Raw genomic sequence first — 20,653 nt, forward strand, 5'->3', positions numbered from 1 at the left:
AAAGTCACACACCCCTATTCTCACCACCGAGGTATTGGTGCAGCACACAGGGAAACTGAGGCACACACAGTATTCATGGAAAAACAGTTAAACTCACATAGGCTCAACAGTAAGACTCACCTACAACATAGCAAGGGAAAATCCCTTCGTCACACTGACATCTCTGGATGTTCTTTTTTGCTGCCCTGTCACGATGAGCTACTTCTCACCTTTCTCCTCCTCTGGCCCAGGGGTTGCTAGTTGTGAAGGATCGGGTCACTCCTGTCACAGTCCACTACCATTTAATGTGGGCACAAATAAAAAGATATTTTTCAAAATCTGAAAACTTTATGGTGGTAACAAGTTCTACAAACAACTCACCGCACGTTGCAACATTTTCAAAAACAAGCATCTAAACGTATTTTCAGACAGGGTTATTAACATGTATTTTTGTCTTTGCTGACATGTACAGCACAGTCAAACTTCTCAGTTACCCATTTCCCTTCCAGCTGCATAATTCCAAGAAAACCAAAATATTTCTCAGAAGACCCAGTCAGCCAATGGTCACCCCCTCCTTAAACAAGACTTCTGGATTCTTCTCTAGCAACACCCTTCAGTTAGCCACCTGCTCAGGAATCAGCCCTTGGAGGGCTGCGTGAACTGGAACTGGCAGCCTCCCAGCACGTCTTTCTTGAGAAGCAGTAATTTGTTCTCCCTTCTCCCTCCTTGTCCCCCGCAGCTCATCTCTCCTTGTCCCTCGCAGCTCATCTCCGCCCAAGGAACCACTCCTTCGGGCCGGTGGCACTCTGCAACTCTGGTTCGAGGCTACAACGCCATGGCCTTCGCACGTGAGTTGAGAAGTCTCACTGGTACTTTTCCTTTGACGACATTAGTCAGTACATTGGCAGGCTGGAGCCCACTAGGTAGGCTTGCCCCAGATGTAGGCTCTACAAGCACTCAGTATCCATTGGTATTTCCTGGTACCCAGCAGCGTTCATCAAGGATCTTCCCTCTCCAGGGAGGAATAACTGTTTTCTGTCTTTTGGCCACTTGAACACTTCCAATCTGCCCCGAAGGGCCCAGAGAATGGTTCTGTCTCTGCTTGAGCCAGTACTCTGTTCAGCACAGCATTCTTCTGGCGGTTCATCCCCCTGGTAACAGTGATTTCAGCTCCCCAGTGATATTCATCCCTAGAATCCTTGGGACTCCATCTCCCATATGACTTTTTTCAAAGACTTTGTCTCTCAGGATGAAGAGGCATTTTCATGGCAGTGTCTGACCCACATACTCTGTGTCTGCTTTGAGGCCTCCCCGCACTGGGTTGGCCAGTCCATTCGCTACTGTTAGACATACAAACCATCTGGTGGCTCCTTATCCTTCAGATATTTTTGAAAATGCAGCTCAGTGATGGTGGTGACTTCTGAGCAAATATCAAACCAACAGCTGGGCTGCACCCTGGCGACAAGTACATCAGCAGTTAGTCTCCAAACACTCGCTCACAGACGTTGCTAGATACGCTGGCACTGTCTGAGTTCCTTTCAGCTCTGTATGCCAACTGATGTTCCACCAGGGACAGGCCTAGGAATCTTTCTGCCACTCTTTGGCCTTCTACTGCTGATGGGCCACGCAGGCATGGAGCCCCTTTGGCTCCAAGTGCCTGGGACTCTGGTCTCCTTCTCATTGGACTTTCTTGGCTATTCTGTCTTGGCCTTTCACAAGTGTAGCAAATGTACCTTCCCAGCTCGTCCTGCAGAGGGGATCTTTGGGATCCTGGGGCCCTGGGATACTGTGGCATTGGCATACGAGGGGAGATTTTACCTTTCATCACCTGTCACCACCTTCAGCATCTCCCGCTGTTGGCCTGCCAGTTTCTGGACAGCTTCATTTAAACTTTCCAACATAACTGTGCTTGGGACAGGGTCTCTCCCCCAGTAGCTGCATTTCCTAGGCCTCCACTTCCTGGATGGGGGTTAGGCTTGGCCGTCTCTGCCTCAGGAAGTTCCTCTTCTTCAGACCACATAGTGGCAGCCTGCATGAGTTCATGGAACTTCTTACTGGGCTCTTCTTTAAACCTCCTCTTCATTTCACGGCCGAGGGAGTCGTTCCGGAGCCCCGCCAGTAACTGCTCTTTCAGGTCCATATCTGTATCCAGAATGCGTTGTGGGTCCTGGTGGCCCATTCTCTCCTCGTGGGCGTATGTGTAGGCCTGAATGGACCCCACTGGATTCTGTGTCTGCTTGTAGAATTCCTTGAGTCTGGTTCCAATGAGCACTTTGTGTCCACACTGCTAAGAGAAGCTGAAATATCTTCCCTACATTTATCTTATCAGCTGTTGACATGAACTTCACTGTGGATCTGGCCTGGCCTTTGAGGTGCTCTTCCACAAAATCCATGTGATCTCCTCTGGGTCCTCTCAGAGCTGCCTTCACTGACTTAATCCATTCTTTTGGTGTGAGGTCTCCTGGCTTTGCTGGGAAGCCGCTGAACTCAGATCTGTTCCAGTCTCATGGAACAGAAAAGGTAGGAGGCTTCTTAGCTGCAGCAGCCTGCTGGTCTATCATCACCTTGGCCAACGATAAAACCTCTCTGCTCAGATCTAACTTGTCATAGTGCCTCAGCCCAGTCCAATAATTTGCGCTGAAGTTCAGCAAATGGGGCTGTAGTTCTTCAATTCCAACCATTGTAGGGTTTTGAGCCAGACCTGAACAGTGCTACCAGAACTCAACCAATAAGCCAGTGGGGCTGATCCTACGGCTAGGATCCTCTTCGTGATGCCAATTATGTAAGTGGGGGAATGGTCCTGCTGTTGTGGGGAACTTTCCTGGCTGCTGCACTGCCCTGGTGGAATTGGATAGCGAAAGGATCCAAGTCCTCGCTCCGACTCCATTGACCTGGAGTTGTAAGAGACAACAGCCTGTGACCAAATAATGTCCCTTGGACTGGAGAGGTGTTAACAGGCGATTTAACATGGACTGGTCTCTTACAATATGTGGTAACTGCTTATGATAAACAGATCTATTCCGCCTAGTTGACAGACTCTGACTAACTGGTAACAATTCGGCGTTGGAAGTTTGCACAGTGTGATTGACACTCGTTTCTCCCGTTAGTGCAGCTCTCTTTTTCATGTCCCTGCTCTGGCAGGCTGGGGTGAGTTCGGCACATGGATCCAGGACTGTGGCCTTGTGCAGCCGGAAGTTCTGCAGCCACTGTTCCTCATCCCACATCTGCATTCTGATGCGATCTCACCAGCTGGCGCTTGTTTTTCAGGCCCATGACTGGAGCTCCACCATCTGCAGCTGCTCCGTGAATGCCACCATCAAGCATGAATTGGTTGTCGCTCTGTCCCGCAGCGATCTGGTCTGCAGGGTATCGACATGTTCCCCGTGTCTATTCTTGCGGCTCTACAAATACTGCAGGGTTGCACACCCTGGCCTCGCAACTCCCATAATGATAGCGCAGAGCCATGTGAGTGCCACGCTTCTGTCAGACACAGCAGACAGCAAGGAGGGCCATGCGGGTTTGTGGGGTTTAGGGAAAAGGTGCGAAAATTCTGGGACACATATACAATTATGGGATGGTGAACACTGCATTATGGGAAGTTGATCCAATGCTCCCAGACACCCCCGTGTGACCCCTTTAGGCCCCACCATGCATTACCCAAACTTCCAAAAATACAGGGTGATGGATGGTGGTGAGTTGCACAGAGGGCTACCTACCTATGGTGCACCACACTCTGTATCCGTACAAGCGCTGCTGGTGAGTACGCTCACCGCCGACCCAAGGAACCAAATAGGCGCATGCACAAGCGATGTATTAACAGTAGCGACTGTTGAGGTATCTCGAGTGTTTGTTATGTTGTGAAGGCTAAAACTATAACTGGCTTCAAAAAAGAATCCGATAGGTCCATCAATGGCTATTAGCCAATATGGCCAGGGATGCAACCCCATGCTCTGGGGGTCCCTAGCCTCAGACTGCCAGAAGCTAGGACTGGATGATAGGGGATGGATCACTCAATGGTTACCTGTTCTGTTTATTCCCTCTGAAGTACCTGGCCTTGGTCACTGGAGGTAGACAGGATACTGGGCTAGATGGAACATTGGGTTGACCCATTTATGTTCAGCAAAAGCTACAGTAGATTTTTGCCTTTGAAAGGGATTTAATCTGAGATAGTGTACGGCCCTTAGTGAATATTTGGAAAGCAGGCTCTACGCACAAGCGGTGATGTGAAAAAGCGCTAAGGGCTGGATTGATAGGCAAAAGAACAGTTGAGGAAGGCAATCCCTCACTAGTAGATCAAATGAAAATGGAGACGTTTTGACACCAGGCCAAGGAAATCAGTCAGATTGGAAGTCACGTGACCCAAGAGAATAAACTTCTGCTAGAAAAATAAAAAGGGAAATTTTGAATGAAAGATCCCAAATTACAACTCTCAGTAAAAACACAGGCAGGGAGTGCAGTACTAGGAACGCAGATGGCATTGCTAAAATGACCAGCAACTAGTTACTTGGAAATATGTTGGATGATGATTTGCTATTCAAACACAAATGAAATAGCGCAGCCACCTCCGTCTGCCCAGCGTGAACGAAGTTAAATGATGAAGCGCGATGAGGAATAAAAAGAACATTTTAAAAGGTCAACACTTGCAAGGAGCTAAGCTATCTTTAGAGTGGAGCTCACTTCAGGGAATCGCAACCGCAGATAAGACAAATGTGGGACTTGCCAGGAGACTTTTTGCGGGCAGGAGCTGGGAAGAGATGCTGTTAAATACTCAGAATGTGGGACGCGTAGAGTTTGGGAAGCATACGGGGACAGACTCTGCCCATCCCCATCCCTCCGGCCCCTGCCTTTGCCCCCCTATAAACAGCAGGCAGCAGGTTTTAATCCCAAGTGAGGGCAGAGCAAGGGCAGCGGCTTCAGCAGATGTTACTAAGCATGCTCAGGAGCAGCCCAGCAGTAAAATCTGCCAAGTAGCAATTTTGGACACTGCACCTGCCCTTGAAGGAGAGGGCCAGGGCCTGGGGCAGCATGGACTTCACCCCAAAGAGAAGCTCGAATAGCAATGCATGCTGGGAAAGCAGGGAGCGAGGTGACTGGGGAGCCCTGCATCCCTACCCGTCTGCCAGGCCATGATTCCCCCACAGGGCACATCTGGACTTGGGTGCCACCCAGCTGAGGGCCCCTCTGCACCCCCACACCCCCACAGGGCATGTCTGGCTGGGCATTGCTGCATCCCTGCCAGGCCACTCCTCCCCCCATGGCTGGGGGCAGAGTCCTCAGGTCAACCTGATCACCCCAGTCCCTGTCCCCCATGCCTGGATTCCTTGGGAGAGGATTGTAGCACCAGCAGTGACAATGATTGGGGGGGCTTCTCAGACCCTAATGGGGGGGGCTGGCTTGGGTTGCATTCTCCCTCCCCCTTACCCCACCCCGTCCTCCTTGAAGAACAAAACCAGACTCATAGTTGTTTTGATTCCAAGTAAACAGGAGGAGACAGGATACAAGGGGGGAGGGGGCTGGTACTTAATGCCCCCCCGGGACAGGAGCCGGGCACCGCCCAGCAACAGCCATGCCCCAGCCAGCACACGCGTACCCTTACACAACATGCTTACACAACTGCAGTCACGTGCCAGCGTGCACAGGTTACAATCCCTCAGTCCCCAACAACCACACATCCTCCACACCCGCAAACGCCCCCTGCTGTGCAGAGCCACAACTGCACACGTGTGCTGCTGCCCAGTGCACAAGCGTGTGCTGCTGCTGCTGCTCAACCCCCCTCTGCGCAGCTCTACACACGCACACCTGTGTGCTGCTGCCCCCACCCCGGGCGGCTCCACACATGTGTGATGCAGCCCAACACAGCCCCCTCTTCGCAGCTCTACACATGCACACACGTGTGCCACTGCGCAACATGCCCCCTGCTGCGGAGTTCCACACCCGCACATGTGTGCTGCTGCCTAACATGCTTGCCCAATGGCGTGTGCTCTAATCATTCCATGATACCCCCCCATGACACCACCCACAGCACGGTTAGGGAGAAGCAGGTACAGTCATGGAGGTCCTCACAACCGCACACACACGTGTGCCTTACACAACATGCTCGTGCTCAGTCACACACTTGCTACGACTCACCCTGTCACAGAGGCTGTTACAATTGTTCATCCCCTCACAACCATACACTCCTACACTTTGCTGTCCACATAAATACACACGCACAGCCTGGCCCAGGAGACAGACCCCTCCCCACACACGCTCAGCTCAGCTACAGCACCCGACCGACCGCTGCCCATGGCTGGATTAACGTGTGTCCCCTGCCCAGAGACTTCTAGCTGTCCAGGCATGTTGTTACGCCCCCTCTCCCCTGCACAGCTGGTTGAGGATTTAGGATGTGCATCTGATTGTGAGGAAGCATGTGTGCGTGTGTGGTGGGTGCGGTGTATGTTGGCAGGGAAAGGAGTGTGTGTACAACGATGTGTGTGCATGCGTGTGTACAGCAGTGTGTACGTGCGTATGTACAACAGTGTGTGTGTACAACAGTGTGTGTGTGTGTGTGTGCAAGTGTGTGTATGCGTGCATGTGCATGTGTACAGCACTGTTTGTGTGTACAACTGTATGTAAAGCACTGTGTGTGTACAGCAGTGTGTGTGTGTGTACAGCAGTGTGTGTGTCTGTGTGCGGTTGCGGTGGCACCCGGTTGTTACAGCCCCGCCGCGGCGGTTGCACTCGTCTGCGAATGTTGCAGATTTCCTGGATCACTATTGCTCAACTCCCCCCGCCCTGCCCCCTCATCACAGTTTGCAGTAGGAGATGGGCAGGTGGGCGTGACCCCCTCCGTTGCTAATACCTGTCCTGGGCTGTTTTTCCATTGGTGTGGGAGGAAAGGCACCAGCGTAACCTTCCCCACAAGCTAACAGCCTTCTCTGGGGGGTGCCGCCAGGGGTCTTTGGAAGGAGTTCAGGGGTTGTGGCCAAGGTCCTTGGAGGGGAAGGAGGCCTGGGGCATGGGGAGTGGGTGGGAAGAGGCCTGGAGTGCTGAGGGTGGGGAGACGGAGGCAGCCCAGGGCCCGGGGATGGTGTGGAAGGAGGCCTGGGGCACAGGGGGAGGAGGCCTGGGGCACGGGGGCAGGGGAGGGGGTGCAGGAGGAGGCCACAGGCGCTGCGGAGACCCAGGGCCAGGTAGTCTATGAATTTAGGCAGTTGTGTCATGTGGGAATCAGAACGGAGCAAAAATGCCTCCCAAGGTCACAGTAGGTCCGGGCCCAGTCCCAGGGCCTGCAGCAATTCACCCCACACCTCCCTCCGGGCACAGGGCACCTCGGGGGATGCAAGAGGCTGCAGGGGCTGCTGAGCAGCATTCACAGCCGCCGGCTCTCCGCAGAGGGATCTGCTGCTCCTCGGCGCTCCCGCTAGCCCCCCATGTAGACGGATGGGAGCTAGGACTCCTGGGTTCACATCCTGGCTCTGCCACCCTCAGGTGACCCTGGGCAAGTCCCTGCCTCCCTCGGTCCATCTGCTCTGCACAGACTGGGGGCCCCAGGCATGCCAGGTTCCCCAAGGTGCAGCTCCCACAATCCCCTGGGGCACACAGGGCCAAGTCAGTCCCCACCTAGGACCACCTTTGAAATGCAAAAACCGTGGCATCCCCCCCCAGCCCCCAGACAAGTCAGCTGCAACCCCCAGGCAATGCCGCAACCCCCTTCAACAGCCGCTTACTGTATAGAGAGGACGCCCATAGATCTGATTCAGAGGAGGAGCTGTGTTAGTCTGTATCAGAAAAAATGAGGCGTCCTTGTGGCACCTTAGAGACTAACACATTTATGCCCAAATATATTTGGTAGATAAGATTGAGCATCATTTTAGGCTGCGGGCGTGGGGCGCTGCAGCCCCTGTAGCTGGCCACAGACACCAGAGCATTCGCCAGCCCTATGTAGTGTGAGAACCAGGCAAGTCTCTAGAGTCGACCCAGGGGAAAAAAAGTCCCAGACCAGCAGATTAAATGATTTTTCTGGCAACTGGTATATCCATAAAAAACCCAGCCAGGCTGGTCCGATCCTGGCCAGGTGGGAATGCTCCCCGCCCCCACACTCTGCAGCGTATGGACCGGTCACCTTCTTTCTGGGCCTGATCCCCAGCCGTGATGCTGGCTCAGGGGTGGGAGCAGCAGCGGGTGGGGGAGGGGCACGGCGGGTTCCTGGGGCAGGCAGGGTTTTTTGGATAGGGCTGGGGGGAGCAGGCTGGTCTGCCACATTATCTGGGGTTGGGAGCCTGAGAGGCTGGGCCTGCTCCTTCCAGCCTCCCACACCTGTATAGGAAAGTAATGGGGTGGGGGCTGAGGGCAGGAACAGAGTCTGGGGGAGAGCCAGGCCCAGCTGGAATTAACTGGATGGGTCTGGGATTTGGGGACAGGGGGCTGATTTAAATGGGGGTGTCCCATTGCATGGGAGGGGAGGGATAAATTAACTGCCTTGAGGCAGGGGAGGGGGTCGCTCAGTCTGAGCTAAGGATTATGGGGAGTGGGGCTGGCTTGGGTAACCCCCTCTCCGTGTCCCATGGGGAACCCAAGCAGGGACCCACTCAGGAAACATCCCATCAGTACGAGTGGGAACCTCCAGCCCCACAGTGAGTGTGACTGGGGGGGGGGGGTGGAGTCCCATATAGCTGGGGGGATTTGTGAGTTCAGGGTCGGGGGTTGGGGCGTTTGCAGGGGCACATGTGGAACGGGCGGATCAGGACTGTGGTGTCCGTCCACACTAGCCTGGAGACAGTGTGACTTGCCCAGTGTGTGAGCAGTTGAGGGGCAGTGGCCTTGTGCCACAAGGGGGATGGGGGGTGTTTGTGCACAAAGGGGTCTCTGCTGCCATAGCGGGGGAGTGGGGGGGCTGTACCGGAGAATTGTCGTGGGCTTTCTGCCCAGAGCTCCCCGCACAACCACCCCTCTGCACACCCTGCAGATACACACCCAGCCAAGTCCCTCTCTCAACACCCCCCAGCCTTCACCGCCCCCAAAATCTGCTCTCTCACACACACGCGTGTCCTCTCCCACCCCACCACAAAACCCTTGCTGTGTCCCAGCGCCCCCTGCTGGTCACAAAATGAACTGTGCACGGAGAGCTCCCACGCCGGCCTCTCCCCCAAGGCTTGGGGCTGGGGTTTGAGGCCACAGGAGGGGCCCCCGGACTTTGGCTACTTGCTCCAGGAACATTCCCAGGCACTTATGCTGCCAGAACCCAGGGGCTTTAGTAGCCTCGCTCCTGCCACAGAGGTGAGATGCAGCTGCCTCTGAGGTGGAGCTGGGGGCAGTTTACCAGCCTCGCAGTGATGGGGGCAGGAGAATCTCAGCATTGCCCCATCTGTGGCTGGGGCTCCAGATCCTGCTATGGGTGACTGGGACAACCCCCGTCCTGGGGAACGGCAGCCAATCAGAACTGCTGCCTGTGAGCAGGCGGACCGCCTGGCTGGGGCAGTGACAGCGCCTCCTGCTGGGGGCTCTGAACAGCCCAGCCCCCTCCCCAGGAGCTGGCTGCTTCTCCCAGCCCTAAAGTGACCCCACCCCCCTTCTCCCTGCCACCCTGCCAACAGCTGGCAAACCCGTGTTGCCCTGGTCCCAAGGATCAGACACTGCCCCTCAGCCAGGGGGGAGGGCAGCCCCACACATGGCCCAGACATTCCCCACAAGCCCCAGCTGGGCAATATCCTTGTTCAGGAGCAGCATGGGGACCTGGACAGGGCAAGCAGGGCATAGATCCTCCAGCCAGGGCTTCCCCGAGCCTCCTCTGCTTCCCACCACTTGTCCCGTTTCCTGATCTCAGCTGCCCTTGACAGGATGGGATGTTTGTTCCTGCTGGCACAGACACAGCCTGCGTTCTCCTCATCTGTCCCCACCCCTGCCCTCTGGCTCGCTGCCTCTCATGCTGGGAGGGGAGTGGTCTTTAGTGGTTAGAGCATGGGGGGCTGGGAGCAGAGGTGGCTCCAGGCACCAGCACATCAAGGGCATGCTTGGGTCGGCAAGCCACTGGGGGCGCTTTGCTGGTCGCCGCGAGGGCGGCAGGCGGCTGCCTTCGACGGCTTGCCTGCAAAGGGTCCGCTGGTCCTGCGGCTTCGGCGGACCTTCCGCAGGCGTCCCTGGGAGCCAGGACTCCTGGGTTTTAGTCACTGGCTCTGGGAGGGGAGGGGAGGGAAGGGGGGTCCAGCCCAGACTCCTAGGTCCCGTTCCAACCCTGCCACCGCTGTTCCCGTGGGACCTGGGGATGAGGACGAAGCCTGAGGCGCTGCAGGTGGATTTGTTGATGCTGCCCAGGACACGCGGGGACCAAGTCACTGGGGTGAGAGAAAACCTCCACCCAGCTGCACTTAGTGCCTCGAGAGCAGCCAGAACTCAAGTCTGGGCCCAACGTCCCCTTGAGAATCCCAACACTCGGCCTTTGGTTCCACTTCACGCTCCAGCCCAGCTCCCTTTGGACCGTTACCTGGGGCTGGAGAGATGGGATTCTGGTGCCAAGGGACTGAACGACTGAGGGCAGGAGCTGTACAGCCTCAGAGGCCCCTCAACCCCGACCTGCAGTCCCCCGCTGCCCCAGTCCTGTCTGTGTCCCCTCCAGGCTGGCCATAGAGGGAAGGCTGTGGCCACCACCTTAGAGTCACTTAGTCCAAGTCTCCACTGACTAAGGTAAGCGGACAGAGCAATCATGTCCTGGCTGAGTGGCTCTTCGCTGGCTGTGGATCGTTATCCCCATCAGTCAGACAGATGGCACCCATAGAGACCAACTTATTGGCCTTAACTGCTGGTAGGTCGTGAGGTGTCTGCTGAAATGGAGAGGCACCCGCCTGGATCTCGCAGGGGTCTGCTGTGGAGACGCCTAAACTGGCTGGCTTTGGCTCTGGCTTGCAAGGTGAAGCTCCAATTCGTTGTCATTTCCGTGAGAAACCGCACTCTATGCATACAGGGAATCGCCAGCAGCAGCTTGGGGGTCAGCCCCCCATGCCGGACTCACTCTATGCAGCTGATGGGTCCACCTGAACAGCACCAACTTTCTTGCCCTTCTTGAAGGGTGGATAGTTCACAGGATCTATACTGAGTCCTTCCATTTAACAGCTGCCTGGCCAATCAGCCCCCCAATCTGTGCTGGGAATTATCCAGTCCCAGTCCAGCCAGGGGTCACCCACTTAGACATCTAACATACCAGCCCCATCCCACCCCCTCCCACATTGTCTTAATCCAGAAGCCAGCGGGAGCCTTCTTGCGAGCAGAGGCAGATGGTTTATGACCCCCCGTCCACACTCCGTCCCGGTGAGTATCGTGCCGCAATCTGGGGAAGAAGTCGGCACAACCATCTCGGTGATTTGGAGCCAAGCTCACGCACCTGTATCATTAGTGGTTGTCCCAGCCACTCGTTGGCGTGTAATTTGTGTGTGTTGGCTCATACGCTCCCCACCAAACGTTGATGTTCTGCTGTGACCCGTAGTGCATGGAGGGCTACGATGGAGGAACACAACCTGCTCATGCGAGGCTGATAATGGTTCCCATGGGACCAATAAACTGCCTGCCTCCAGAAGAATACATGGACCCCTGCAGCTCCTGCTGGCGTGCCACGGCTGTCTTCGTGACATCCCTTTCCTGTCCATGCGCTCACGTACAGTGCTGCTGGGCCAACGCCAATCGCGGAAGAACCGCAGCAGATTGTGGCCACCAGCCACGGCTTTGTAGAGCAGCAGCAGCTCTGGGATGGAGAGGCAGGTGACTGCAGGTGGCGATGCAGACGGGGTGCAGACCACTGGAGGGTGAACTGCCACACTGGGGTGCCCTCGATGATGCAGTGGAACAACAGACATCAGCATGTGACGCATATGAAAGCAGCGGCTCTGCTGGTGCCCCTTAATCCAAACATGCGGCCCCCTGATATCCCAGGCCTGGGCTGCCTCTCCTCCCAGCTCCGCTGGTGCCCCTAATTCCTGACCCGTGGCCCCCTGATATCCCAGGCGTGGGCTTCCTTTCCTCTCAGCTCCGCTGGTGCCTCTAATTCCTGACCCGCAGCCCCCTGATATCCCAGGTCTGGTCTGCCTCTCCTCCCAGCTCCGCTGGTGCCCCTAATTCCTGACCCGCGGCCTCCTGATATCCCAGGCCTGGGCTGCCCCTCCTCCCAGCTCTGCTGGTGCCCCTCATTCCTGACCCACAGCCCCCTGATATCCCAGGCCTGGGCTGCCCCTCCTCCCAGCTCTGCTGGTGCCCCTCATTCCTGACCCACAGCCCCCAGTTATCCCATCCCTGGGCTGCCTCTCCTCCCAGCTCCACTGGTGCCCCTCACTCCTTACCCGTGGTCCCCAGCTATCCCAGCCCTGGGCTGCCTCTCCTCCCAGCTCCACCGGTGCCCCACAGTCCTGACCCGCGGCCCCCTGCTATCCCAGCCCTGGGTTGCCTCTACTCCCAGCTCCACCGGTGCCCCTCACTCCTGACCCGCAGCCCCCAGCTATCCCAGGTCTGGGCTGCCTCTCCTCCCAGCTCCACTGGTGCCCCTCACTCCTGACCCACAGCCCCCACCTACCCCCACAGTTTTTATAGTGGAGGTGCTGAGAGCATTTTAACCGAACTGTAAATCGTGTATATAATGGAAACCACTTAAAGCCAGAGTTCCAGCCCCTATGATCCCAGCCCAATGAGAGTGCTTAGTACCATGAAAGGCACTGAACAGATACCCCCCATTTAGCCCAGAGTGGGGGCAGCCACCGGTGCAGACACCTGTCCAGCAGGAACCTGGCTGAGCCTCATGTCCAGTGGCAGCAGAGTCCAGCCCCTGCTATCCCAGCTGGACCAGAACCAGTGACACATCCTGGCCTGGGACTTGGGAGTCCATGTCCCAGGTCCTGGGGTCACCTCCTAGGAAGAGTGAAACTCATGGAGCGTAGCCTGGGGGTGGGTCAGGGAGGTATCCCGCCAGGTCAACACCGGGGACCTAAGGGGCTGCAGCAGGCAAAGGAGGGCACTGGAGTTGGACGAGGGTCAGCCTGTGGTAGTGCAATGCTGCCAGCTCCAAGCCCCAGAGCCGGGGCTCCCTTCCCCTGCTCGCCCATCTCCTTGGAGAGGGCTGCAGCCCGGCTGTGTCTGGGGCAGGAACCCCAGGACAGGCTCCAGCCGGCCTCATGCCCCTGCCCGGGGTTTAGGTGTTTATATGGTCAGCAGCTTGACCCCAAACAGGGCAAAGGGGCCCACTGAGGTCTTTGTCGGCAGGGCCAGAGCCTTGTGACTTCAGCTGAAGCTGGGGGAGGGGGGGTTAGGAGAGGATTAACCTAGGTGGAGCTGGGCCAGGGCAGCAGGACTCACATTCTGGGGGATCATTTTACCACCCCTGGGCATGGCTCCAGCTCTACCCCTCAGCTTAAATCCAGAACTACAGGCTCCACCCTGGGGCCAGCACTGACTGCAAGGGGAGAGCACCCCCTGCTGAGCCCCCCACTCCCTGCAGCACAGCACCCCCTAGTGGTGCCCGCTGCTGAGCCCCCCACTCCCTGCAGTACAGTGCCCCCTGGTGCTGCCCTGGGGTCAGCACTGCCGGGGAGAGCACCCCCTGCTGCAGCACCACCACCTGGTGTCTACCATCCAAGCACTGGCCTGCTGCTGTTAGCTTCACCTCTGACTCCAGGGAAGGCCGAAGTCGCACAGCGCAGCAGGGCGGCCGCTGAAGGGGGACATGTCCAACCTCCCCCCCAAGAAAGCCAGGCCTAGGGCAGCTGTATGATAGGTGCTGAGTGCAGGCCACAGGGCGAGGCAGCTCGGGGTCTGCTCTCTTGCACCGAGAACCTGCTGCTGACACTGAGCAGACCCCGGCATCGGGGCAGGGCAGGGAGACCGGCATTGAGGGTGCAGGAACTTCCAGCCAGGAAGGACACTCAGCCTCGCCTTGGAGCCTGATGCAGGGGTGGGTGCGATGGCTGAGCTGCCCCCTGGGAAGGCTGCTCTGATCTGACTCTTGCAGAGAGCGCTGCGAGGGGGGAGATGGGGGCTTTGGCACTGCCTCCTGTTGTACTCATTGCCCAGGCCCACAGCACGACCAGCCTCCCCAGTGCCCACCCCCTGCCCTGCAGCTGTAGGAAAGTTCCTGGCTCCCTGACCCAGCTCCAGGCACAGCCGGTGCCTGCCCCCCTCCCTGCCCCCACAGACATGAGGCTGGTTGGCTAGAGTCGATATATTTTTATGTTAAAGATGCTTTACAGGTAAAATACAAAAATAGGGTCTGGGAGGATGGGGGATCTGCCCCCCCGTCAGCAGCTCCCAGGGGACCAGGGTTCGGCTTGGGGGTCACAGCTCATTTCCATCACAGCGTGAGGGTGGGGCACAGGGGCCTTGGTCTCTGGGACTCCCACCCCTGACCAAGCCCTGCTCAGCAGGGGGTCACTCCCCACCCTGGGGGCCTGGAGCCCCTCGCAATGTAACCACCCGCTCCAAGCCCCTTGCTTCACCCACTCCCCTCCGAGCCAGGGCCCGGGCCCAGGCCCAGGCCCAGGCCCAAGCCCAAGCACCAGTGCTGGGCTTAGTGTCGTGGATACAGTAAGTGCCTGAGGGCTGGAGAGTGACTGAAGAAGTTGGGGCTCCCAGCCTGCAGCTCAAGACAAGTGCCAGGAGGGGATATAAATATTGCAGCACGTGGAGCTTTACAAACATTGCGCATCCTCATGCCCGCCCTGCGAGGTAGGTCAGTCCGATCCAGAGTGAACAGATAAAGACAAGACAGAGAGGGAAGGGGAGATGCCCAAGGGTGAGAGGTGGTAGCAGTGCTGGGAACAGAACCACGAGTCCTGTCTCTCACACCCCTGGTCTAATGCGTAGGGCCCATCCCATACACACACCTCCCAGAGCCAGGGATTAAAATCCAGGAGTCCTGATCCAGCCACTAGCCCCTTCGGCTTCTTTAAAAGGATCGCGAAAAACTCCAAGCCAGCCCAAGGGGACCCCAGCCATGCAGCAGCATACGTCAGCTCCCCCCCGCCCCCATGGGTGCAGTGGGGGATTCCCTCAGAATAAGGAGGGGGAGGGGTTAGGAGGGGCATGTGGGGGACAGTGTTATGACAGGCTCAGACTAGTGAGGGGACCCCCCCACCCCACAGGCTGCAGGGGCAGTTCATCATCACAGAGTGTAGATGCTAGGAGAGATGATTAACCCACCCACCTGCGTTAGGGATGGGTCATCAGGGCCAGTGCTGAGGCTTGGCCCAGGGATTAAGGCTGTGGCCTCCAGCAGCATGGGGGGGAAGAGGGAGGAGGATGCCCCCCACCCAGCAGAATACGGGGTGACACTCTCTTTACACAGGAAGCCAGAGCAGTGTGAAGCAGGCAGGGGAGCCTGGCTGAGTTCGGGGGGGAAACCCAGATCAGCTGGAAAACCCACAAGACCCATTGGTGTATATAGCCTGCAGGGCCTGGTGCACCTGCCCCAGGGGGGAGTTAATTCAACCCCCCCTAGAGAATGGAGAGTGGAAATGGGGTGGGTAGGGAAGGGAAGGTGGGCTGGGAGGCTGTGACTAGAACAGGCCTAATCGTTTGATGTGATTTTTAGCAGGAAGTAGGAGAGGAGACAAGTGGATTTAACCCTCTGGCCACCCCCCAGGGCTGCGATGCTCTGGGGACAGCAGTAGGGGTGGGGGCTGCCTGAGAGCTAAGGGATACTCCCCTGTCCCACTCACCCACTGCCTGTGGGCCGGGAGCAGAGAGCAGCTGGGGGGGCTGCCTGAGAGGTAAGGGATACTCCCCTGTCCCACTCACCCACTGCCTGTGAGCCGGGAACAGAGAGCAGCTGCAGTGAATGTGGGGTGTGAACAGCACAGCCAGGGGAGTGCAGGGCTCCAGCCTCAGCAATAGACACGTGACAAGAGACACCCAGTCATTCCTGAGCTGCTCCAAGGGAATCCTGCTGCCCCACGTGGGGCTGGGGCTGGAATGGGGACCCAGCCCCTGGCCCACTCTCCCTGCAGTGGGGAGAGCAGACCCAAGGAGCAGGACCCAGCCTGGAGCTATTCCTCTGTGGTACGTGGGGCAGGGCCCCACTGCACCCCCAAAGAAGCCTTTTGTGGCAGAAGTAAGTGGAGGAGGGGTCCCAGGGCAATGGTGCTCAGTTGTGGCAGTCTGAATGCACCAGAGAGCTTCTGCCAGCAAGGGGTGCAACAGGGGGCAGGAACTCTGGCCCTGGGGGAAGCTCCCAGCTACCTCAGCCAGGCCTTTGCCAGCAGGGGGCACTGCAGGCTGTCAATTCCTTTCCCCTGGTGGTAGGGGAAGGGAGGATAACAAGGGGAGCAGGATGAGGGGATGGGAGCAAGCTGTTTCCCCACCCCCGAGTTAGCAGCAGCTCCCAGTCTCATGCATTGCTCGGGGCTGCAGCCCCACGAGGAGCCTGCCTGCAGCCCCACATGCTGCCTGCCCCTGCCAGCCCCTCACAGCTCAGGGCTCCATCTGGGGAGGAGGAAGGATTAATGCAGGTGAAGGGACAGGGCAGCACAGTACCAACAGAGCAGCAGGGCAGGGGGCTGGGGCGAGCTCAGAACGCCCCGGGGGAGGAGCGAGCAGGCTGTTGGGGGCACTCTGCCATCAGCAGCCTGCCTGGAGTGGTCTCACTCCTGTTAGTGGTTAGATGGGTGCTGACAGGCAGCAGGGTGGGTGTACCATACGGGCATGGGGTAGGGGGCCTCTGCCCACAAACACCCCCATGTGCAACACAGGCACCAGGATTAGTTTAAAGGCATCTGGGTTATTGCCCAGCGGGAGGCTGCGCCCAGGCAGAGGTACAGTCGAGGGACTCCCCAGCAGCAGCCAGGAGGTTACCCTGATGACTGAAGAGGGGGGCCAGACCCTGCAGGTCCCAGGACACACACCCATCTCCAGTGCAGGAGTTGGGAATCCTGTCCAGCTCCTGGTCCCCTCACTCCCCCGTTGCCCTCTGGGACTGGGGAGGGAGCACCCCCAAGGGCCTGCCCAGTCCCCACCTCCCTGCAGCCTTCCCCAGGGGCACATGATGGCTCAGCTTATTGCTCCATAATGCCCAGCAGCTGTCCCCTCCGCCGCCTCCAGCACCTGGGGGGGATTGAGAGAAGAGCCCAGAGCCCGGCTCCCACGCGGCTCCAGGTACAGTCAGGCAGGGCTGGCCATAGAGAGGTGCACACAGGGCCCTGGGGGCAGAGGAGGGGGCGAGGAGCCAGAGCTGGAGTGTTTGCAGTGCTGGAGCCAGGCACAGAGCCGGGTCCGTGGCATCTCCCCTTCCCCCCAGTCCACATGAGGGCAGCGGCAGAACATGCCCTTGCCTAGCCCAAGGGCACAGCAGATCCAGGGTGAGCAGAGCAGGCCAGACCTGCAGAGTCCTAGTAGCGCCCAACCTTGGCATCCCCGATGGCGCCCCACACGTCAAAGACGAACTCGTCGGGGAAGGCGAAGTCACCCAGCCGCTCATCCAGCGCTTCAGCGAACTCGTCGGGGTTCCGCTTGTCCTTCCCCAGCTCTACCATGGTGGCAGCTGGAGAGCAGAGATGGGGGGGAGGGGGGGAATGAGGAGCATTCACTGTCACAGCGTTACCTGTGGCAGGACGTGCCAGCCCTAGTGCTATCCCACCTCTCCCACCAACAGTACCACTGCTTCACGCTTCACGACAGCACTGCCATGCCATTGCCAGGAGCACTAGACACCCTGAGCCACAGCACCGCCAGCGCCAACATGCTGCTCTTGCCCGCAGCCCTGGCCGAGGAGGCCTGGCAGCTGGGAGGCCTGCGAGCTGAAGGGCTGATTCGCTCTCTGTGTGCCCAGCCCTGCTTCTCAGAACACACCGACAAGCCTGTCACTACCACAGTAACCCTGGAAATGTTGCTGTGGCGGGAGAGCCCCGCTCACCTCTCAAGCGGGGAAATTTCTCTCCTCACACGAGGGATGTCGGCCTCTGGGCCACTAGCAGAACGGGTTGCACTTCACTGCTGGGGAGCATCCAGCTACTCTAGTCCCACCCCTCCCAGCAGGGGGCGCTGCAGGAGCGCTGGCTATGGGGGGAGTTCCCAGCAGGGGGCGCTGCAGGGAGCAGGGGAGGAGCACTGGCTGTGAGTGGTGCTCCCAGCTACTCCAGCACGGGGAGCTCCCACTTTGCCCAGCAAGGATTCCTAGGCTGGCTGACTGTGACGCAGCCCTTCCCCCAACACCCCAATGCTTTGGGCACCCCGCCCCGGGCTGACTTGGGGGCTGCTCGGCCGGAGACTCACCCAGCTCTGTGTCGCGGATACCCATGTAGCTCTCCAGCAGGTCGTCCACCTTCTCAATCGCCCTCTCCTCAAACGCAGACAGCTGGGGGGCATGAGAGCTGCTGAGCAGGAGACTGAGGCAAAAATATAGTCCCCATCCCACCCGCCCCATCCTAGCCAAGAACCCATGGGAAAAGTGGGGCCCTCTAAAGCCTCTTCCAGCCCTCCCCATTCCTTGGCAGAGGTGTGGGTGTTGGGGGCCAGGGCTGGGATAGCAGGGGGCTGCAGGTCAGGATTTAGGGGCATCAGCAGGGCTGGGGGGGTGGGAGACCCCAGGGTTCAGATTGCAGGGGGCTATGGGTCAGGACTGAGGAGCAATCAGCAGGGCTGGGGGGTGAGGGGGAGCCCAGAGTTGGGATAGAAGGGGGTTATGGGTTGGGATTGAGGGGCATCCGCAGGGCTGGGGGTGGGAGACCCCAGGGTTCAGATAGCAGGGGGCTGCAGGTTGGGATTGAGGGGCATCGGCAGGGTTCAGATTGCAGGGGGCTATGGGTCAGGATTCAGAGGCATCAGCAGGGCTGGGGGAGGAGACTGGGAAGCAGATGCAGTGCAAGGAGCGGCCCCATATGGAGGACCTGTCCCCTCCCCACTCTTGGGACAGCTGGGATCTCAGCTTCCCTCTCATTCTGCTCTGGCTCCGCACCCTCAGTTCCCTCTGGGAAGAGGTCAGGGCCCAAGTGAATATTTGAAGGCTCCCCAGGGCTGGCATCTACCTGCTCCTCCACGGTGGCCGGTCCCTTGGCCCGCAGCCGTAGGGTCCCTCTACCAGTGCCCAGCTGGGAGCTACTGTTGTGCTTGCCCCCTGCGGCCCGCTGGCTGATCATATCTGGAACACAGCAAGGGGACGAGCCAGTGAGACCTTGCCAGAGGTGGGGCAGTCACATGCTGGCCTCGCAGCCCCGAACTCCAGCAGCCAGCCCAGGGTATCAGTGCAGCCAAATTGACAGCTGCCCTCCAGCAGGAAGTGGGGCCAGGTACCAGACACCGCCTGGGCACAACTGGCAGGGTGTGCTTGGGAGGCAGCCAGGGTCAGGGTAGTGTGTGTTGTTCTGATGCCTCAATCCCAACTCAGTGTGTGTGGATAGCTGGGGGCTGGGATTGAGGGGCACTGGCAGAGCTGTGTAGGGAGCCCAGGGCTGGGATGGCCGGGGCTGCGGGCACGGGCCAGTAGCGGAGCTGTATGAGGAGCCCAGGGCTAGGGGCTGCGGGCAGGGGCCAGCAGCGGAGCTGTGTAGGGAGCCCAGGGTGGGGAGGGCAGGGGGCTATGGTTAGAGGCCAGCAGCAGCACTGGGATGGCAAGGTGAAGATGCTACATGTTGGGACTCAGGGCTGGTTGCAGTAATATCCATCCCAGGAAGCTGCGCGCTGTCTTCCCCTGCCCCGCAGCTTCCCACAGAGTTGGGCTTGGACCCACGAGACTCAACTGCATCAGTCTGACAACACAGGACAGCAAAGGCACATTGAGATCAGCACGTGGGTCTGAGAAGGGGTCCCTGGCAGTCACGGATCAGCTGTGGCACAGGGCCCAAGGCAGTGGGTGCAGTGCAAGAACGTCTGTTAGACAAAGCAGCACAGTCCTTGGAGGGTCAGGTCTCCATACTCCACAGCAGAGGCTCTGGCAGGACTGAGTATCTGGGGTCCTGCCAGCCTGCTCCTTTGCATGGATCTTCCTACCTTCCCCTGCACATGCCTCTTGCTCCTGCTCTCCCATCGGCAGTGAATGAGCAGGGGCCGGTGAGTTTGAGCTCACAGAGCCCCCAGCTGGATGAGAAATACCCATGCTATGAGGGAATGGGCAGAAGTCTGGGATCACTCAACCTCAGCAGCTCTAGGTGGAGTGCAGGACCCTGGGCGCTGGCAGCACCGGGTGGTTCCTGCCCTCTGCGGGTTTCTCACCGTCCAGTGTTATTTTAATGCACTGGTCTAGGCGCTCCCTTTACATCTAAGCCCCCTGGATTGGATCTAATGGCCAGGAAGGTCTCATAGCAGCACAGAACCCAGTTAAGGATGTGTTCCACCTCGGCTTCCCCCGCACACAGAGGTATGTGAGGGCAGCTTTCAAAATGCAGTTGGTATGGCCCAGCTGATTAAAACATGAGAGGGTTTAGTAAAAGCAGAGCGAGGCAGGACCCCTGGATTCTCTCCCTGGCTCTGGGAAGGGATGGGGGGGCTAGGGGAAAGCTGGGGGCTGGGAATCGGACTGCCAGGTTCGACTTCAAGAAAAGCATGCTCCTGCCTTTCTGCTGCCTGAGCAGAAGGCTAAGCAGATTTGCCACATCAGCTGTGTCCAAGGTGAGACAAACTCTGGCTAAGGCCAGTCTCTGACCTTAGCCCCTCTCACACATCACCCCAGTGCTCTATACCCTTCCCATGCCTGATGTCAATGCATGGCCATGGCTCTGTGCCCCATTTCTTCTCC

At 58.2% G+C, this 20,653-nt stretch overlaps 1 protein-coding gene across 4 annotated transcripts in view; it reads right to left on the bottom strand.

Moving 5' to 3' along the window:
• Nucleotides 1–14,142: 14,142 nt before the first annotated feature.
• GIPC1 (GIPC PDZ domain containing family member 1) overlaps nucleotides 14,143–20,653 on the bottom strand; it is a 29,014-nt gene continuing 22,503 nt past the window's right edge. For all 4 annotated transcript variants that reach the window (XM_032781403.2, XM_032781404.2, XM_032781407.2 and 1 more), the window contains 3 exons: nucleotides 18,948–19,060; nucleotides 18,196–18,277; nucleotides 14,143–17,464 (listed from right to left, as the gene is read on the bottom strand). In XM_032781403.2, the coding sequence (XP_032637294.1) occupies nucleotides 17,313–17,464; nucleotides 18,196–18,277; nucleotides 18,948–19,060 (347 nt within the window). In that variant the 3' untranslated portion in view covers nucleotides 14,143–17,312. The remainder of the gene's footprint in view (nucleotides 17,465–18,195; nucleotides 18,278–18,947; nucleotides 19,061–20,653) is intronic.

This window comes from Chelonoidis abingdonii, chromosome 26 (genome assembly GCF_003597395.2).
Source record: "Chelonoidis abingdonii isolate Lonesome George chromosome 26, CheloAbing_2.0, whole genome shotgun sequence".
NCBI classification, from domain to species: Eukaryota; Metazoa; Chordata; order Testudines; family Testudinidae; genus Chelonoidis; species Chelonoidis abingdonii.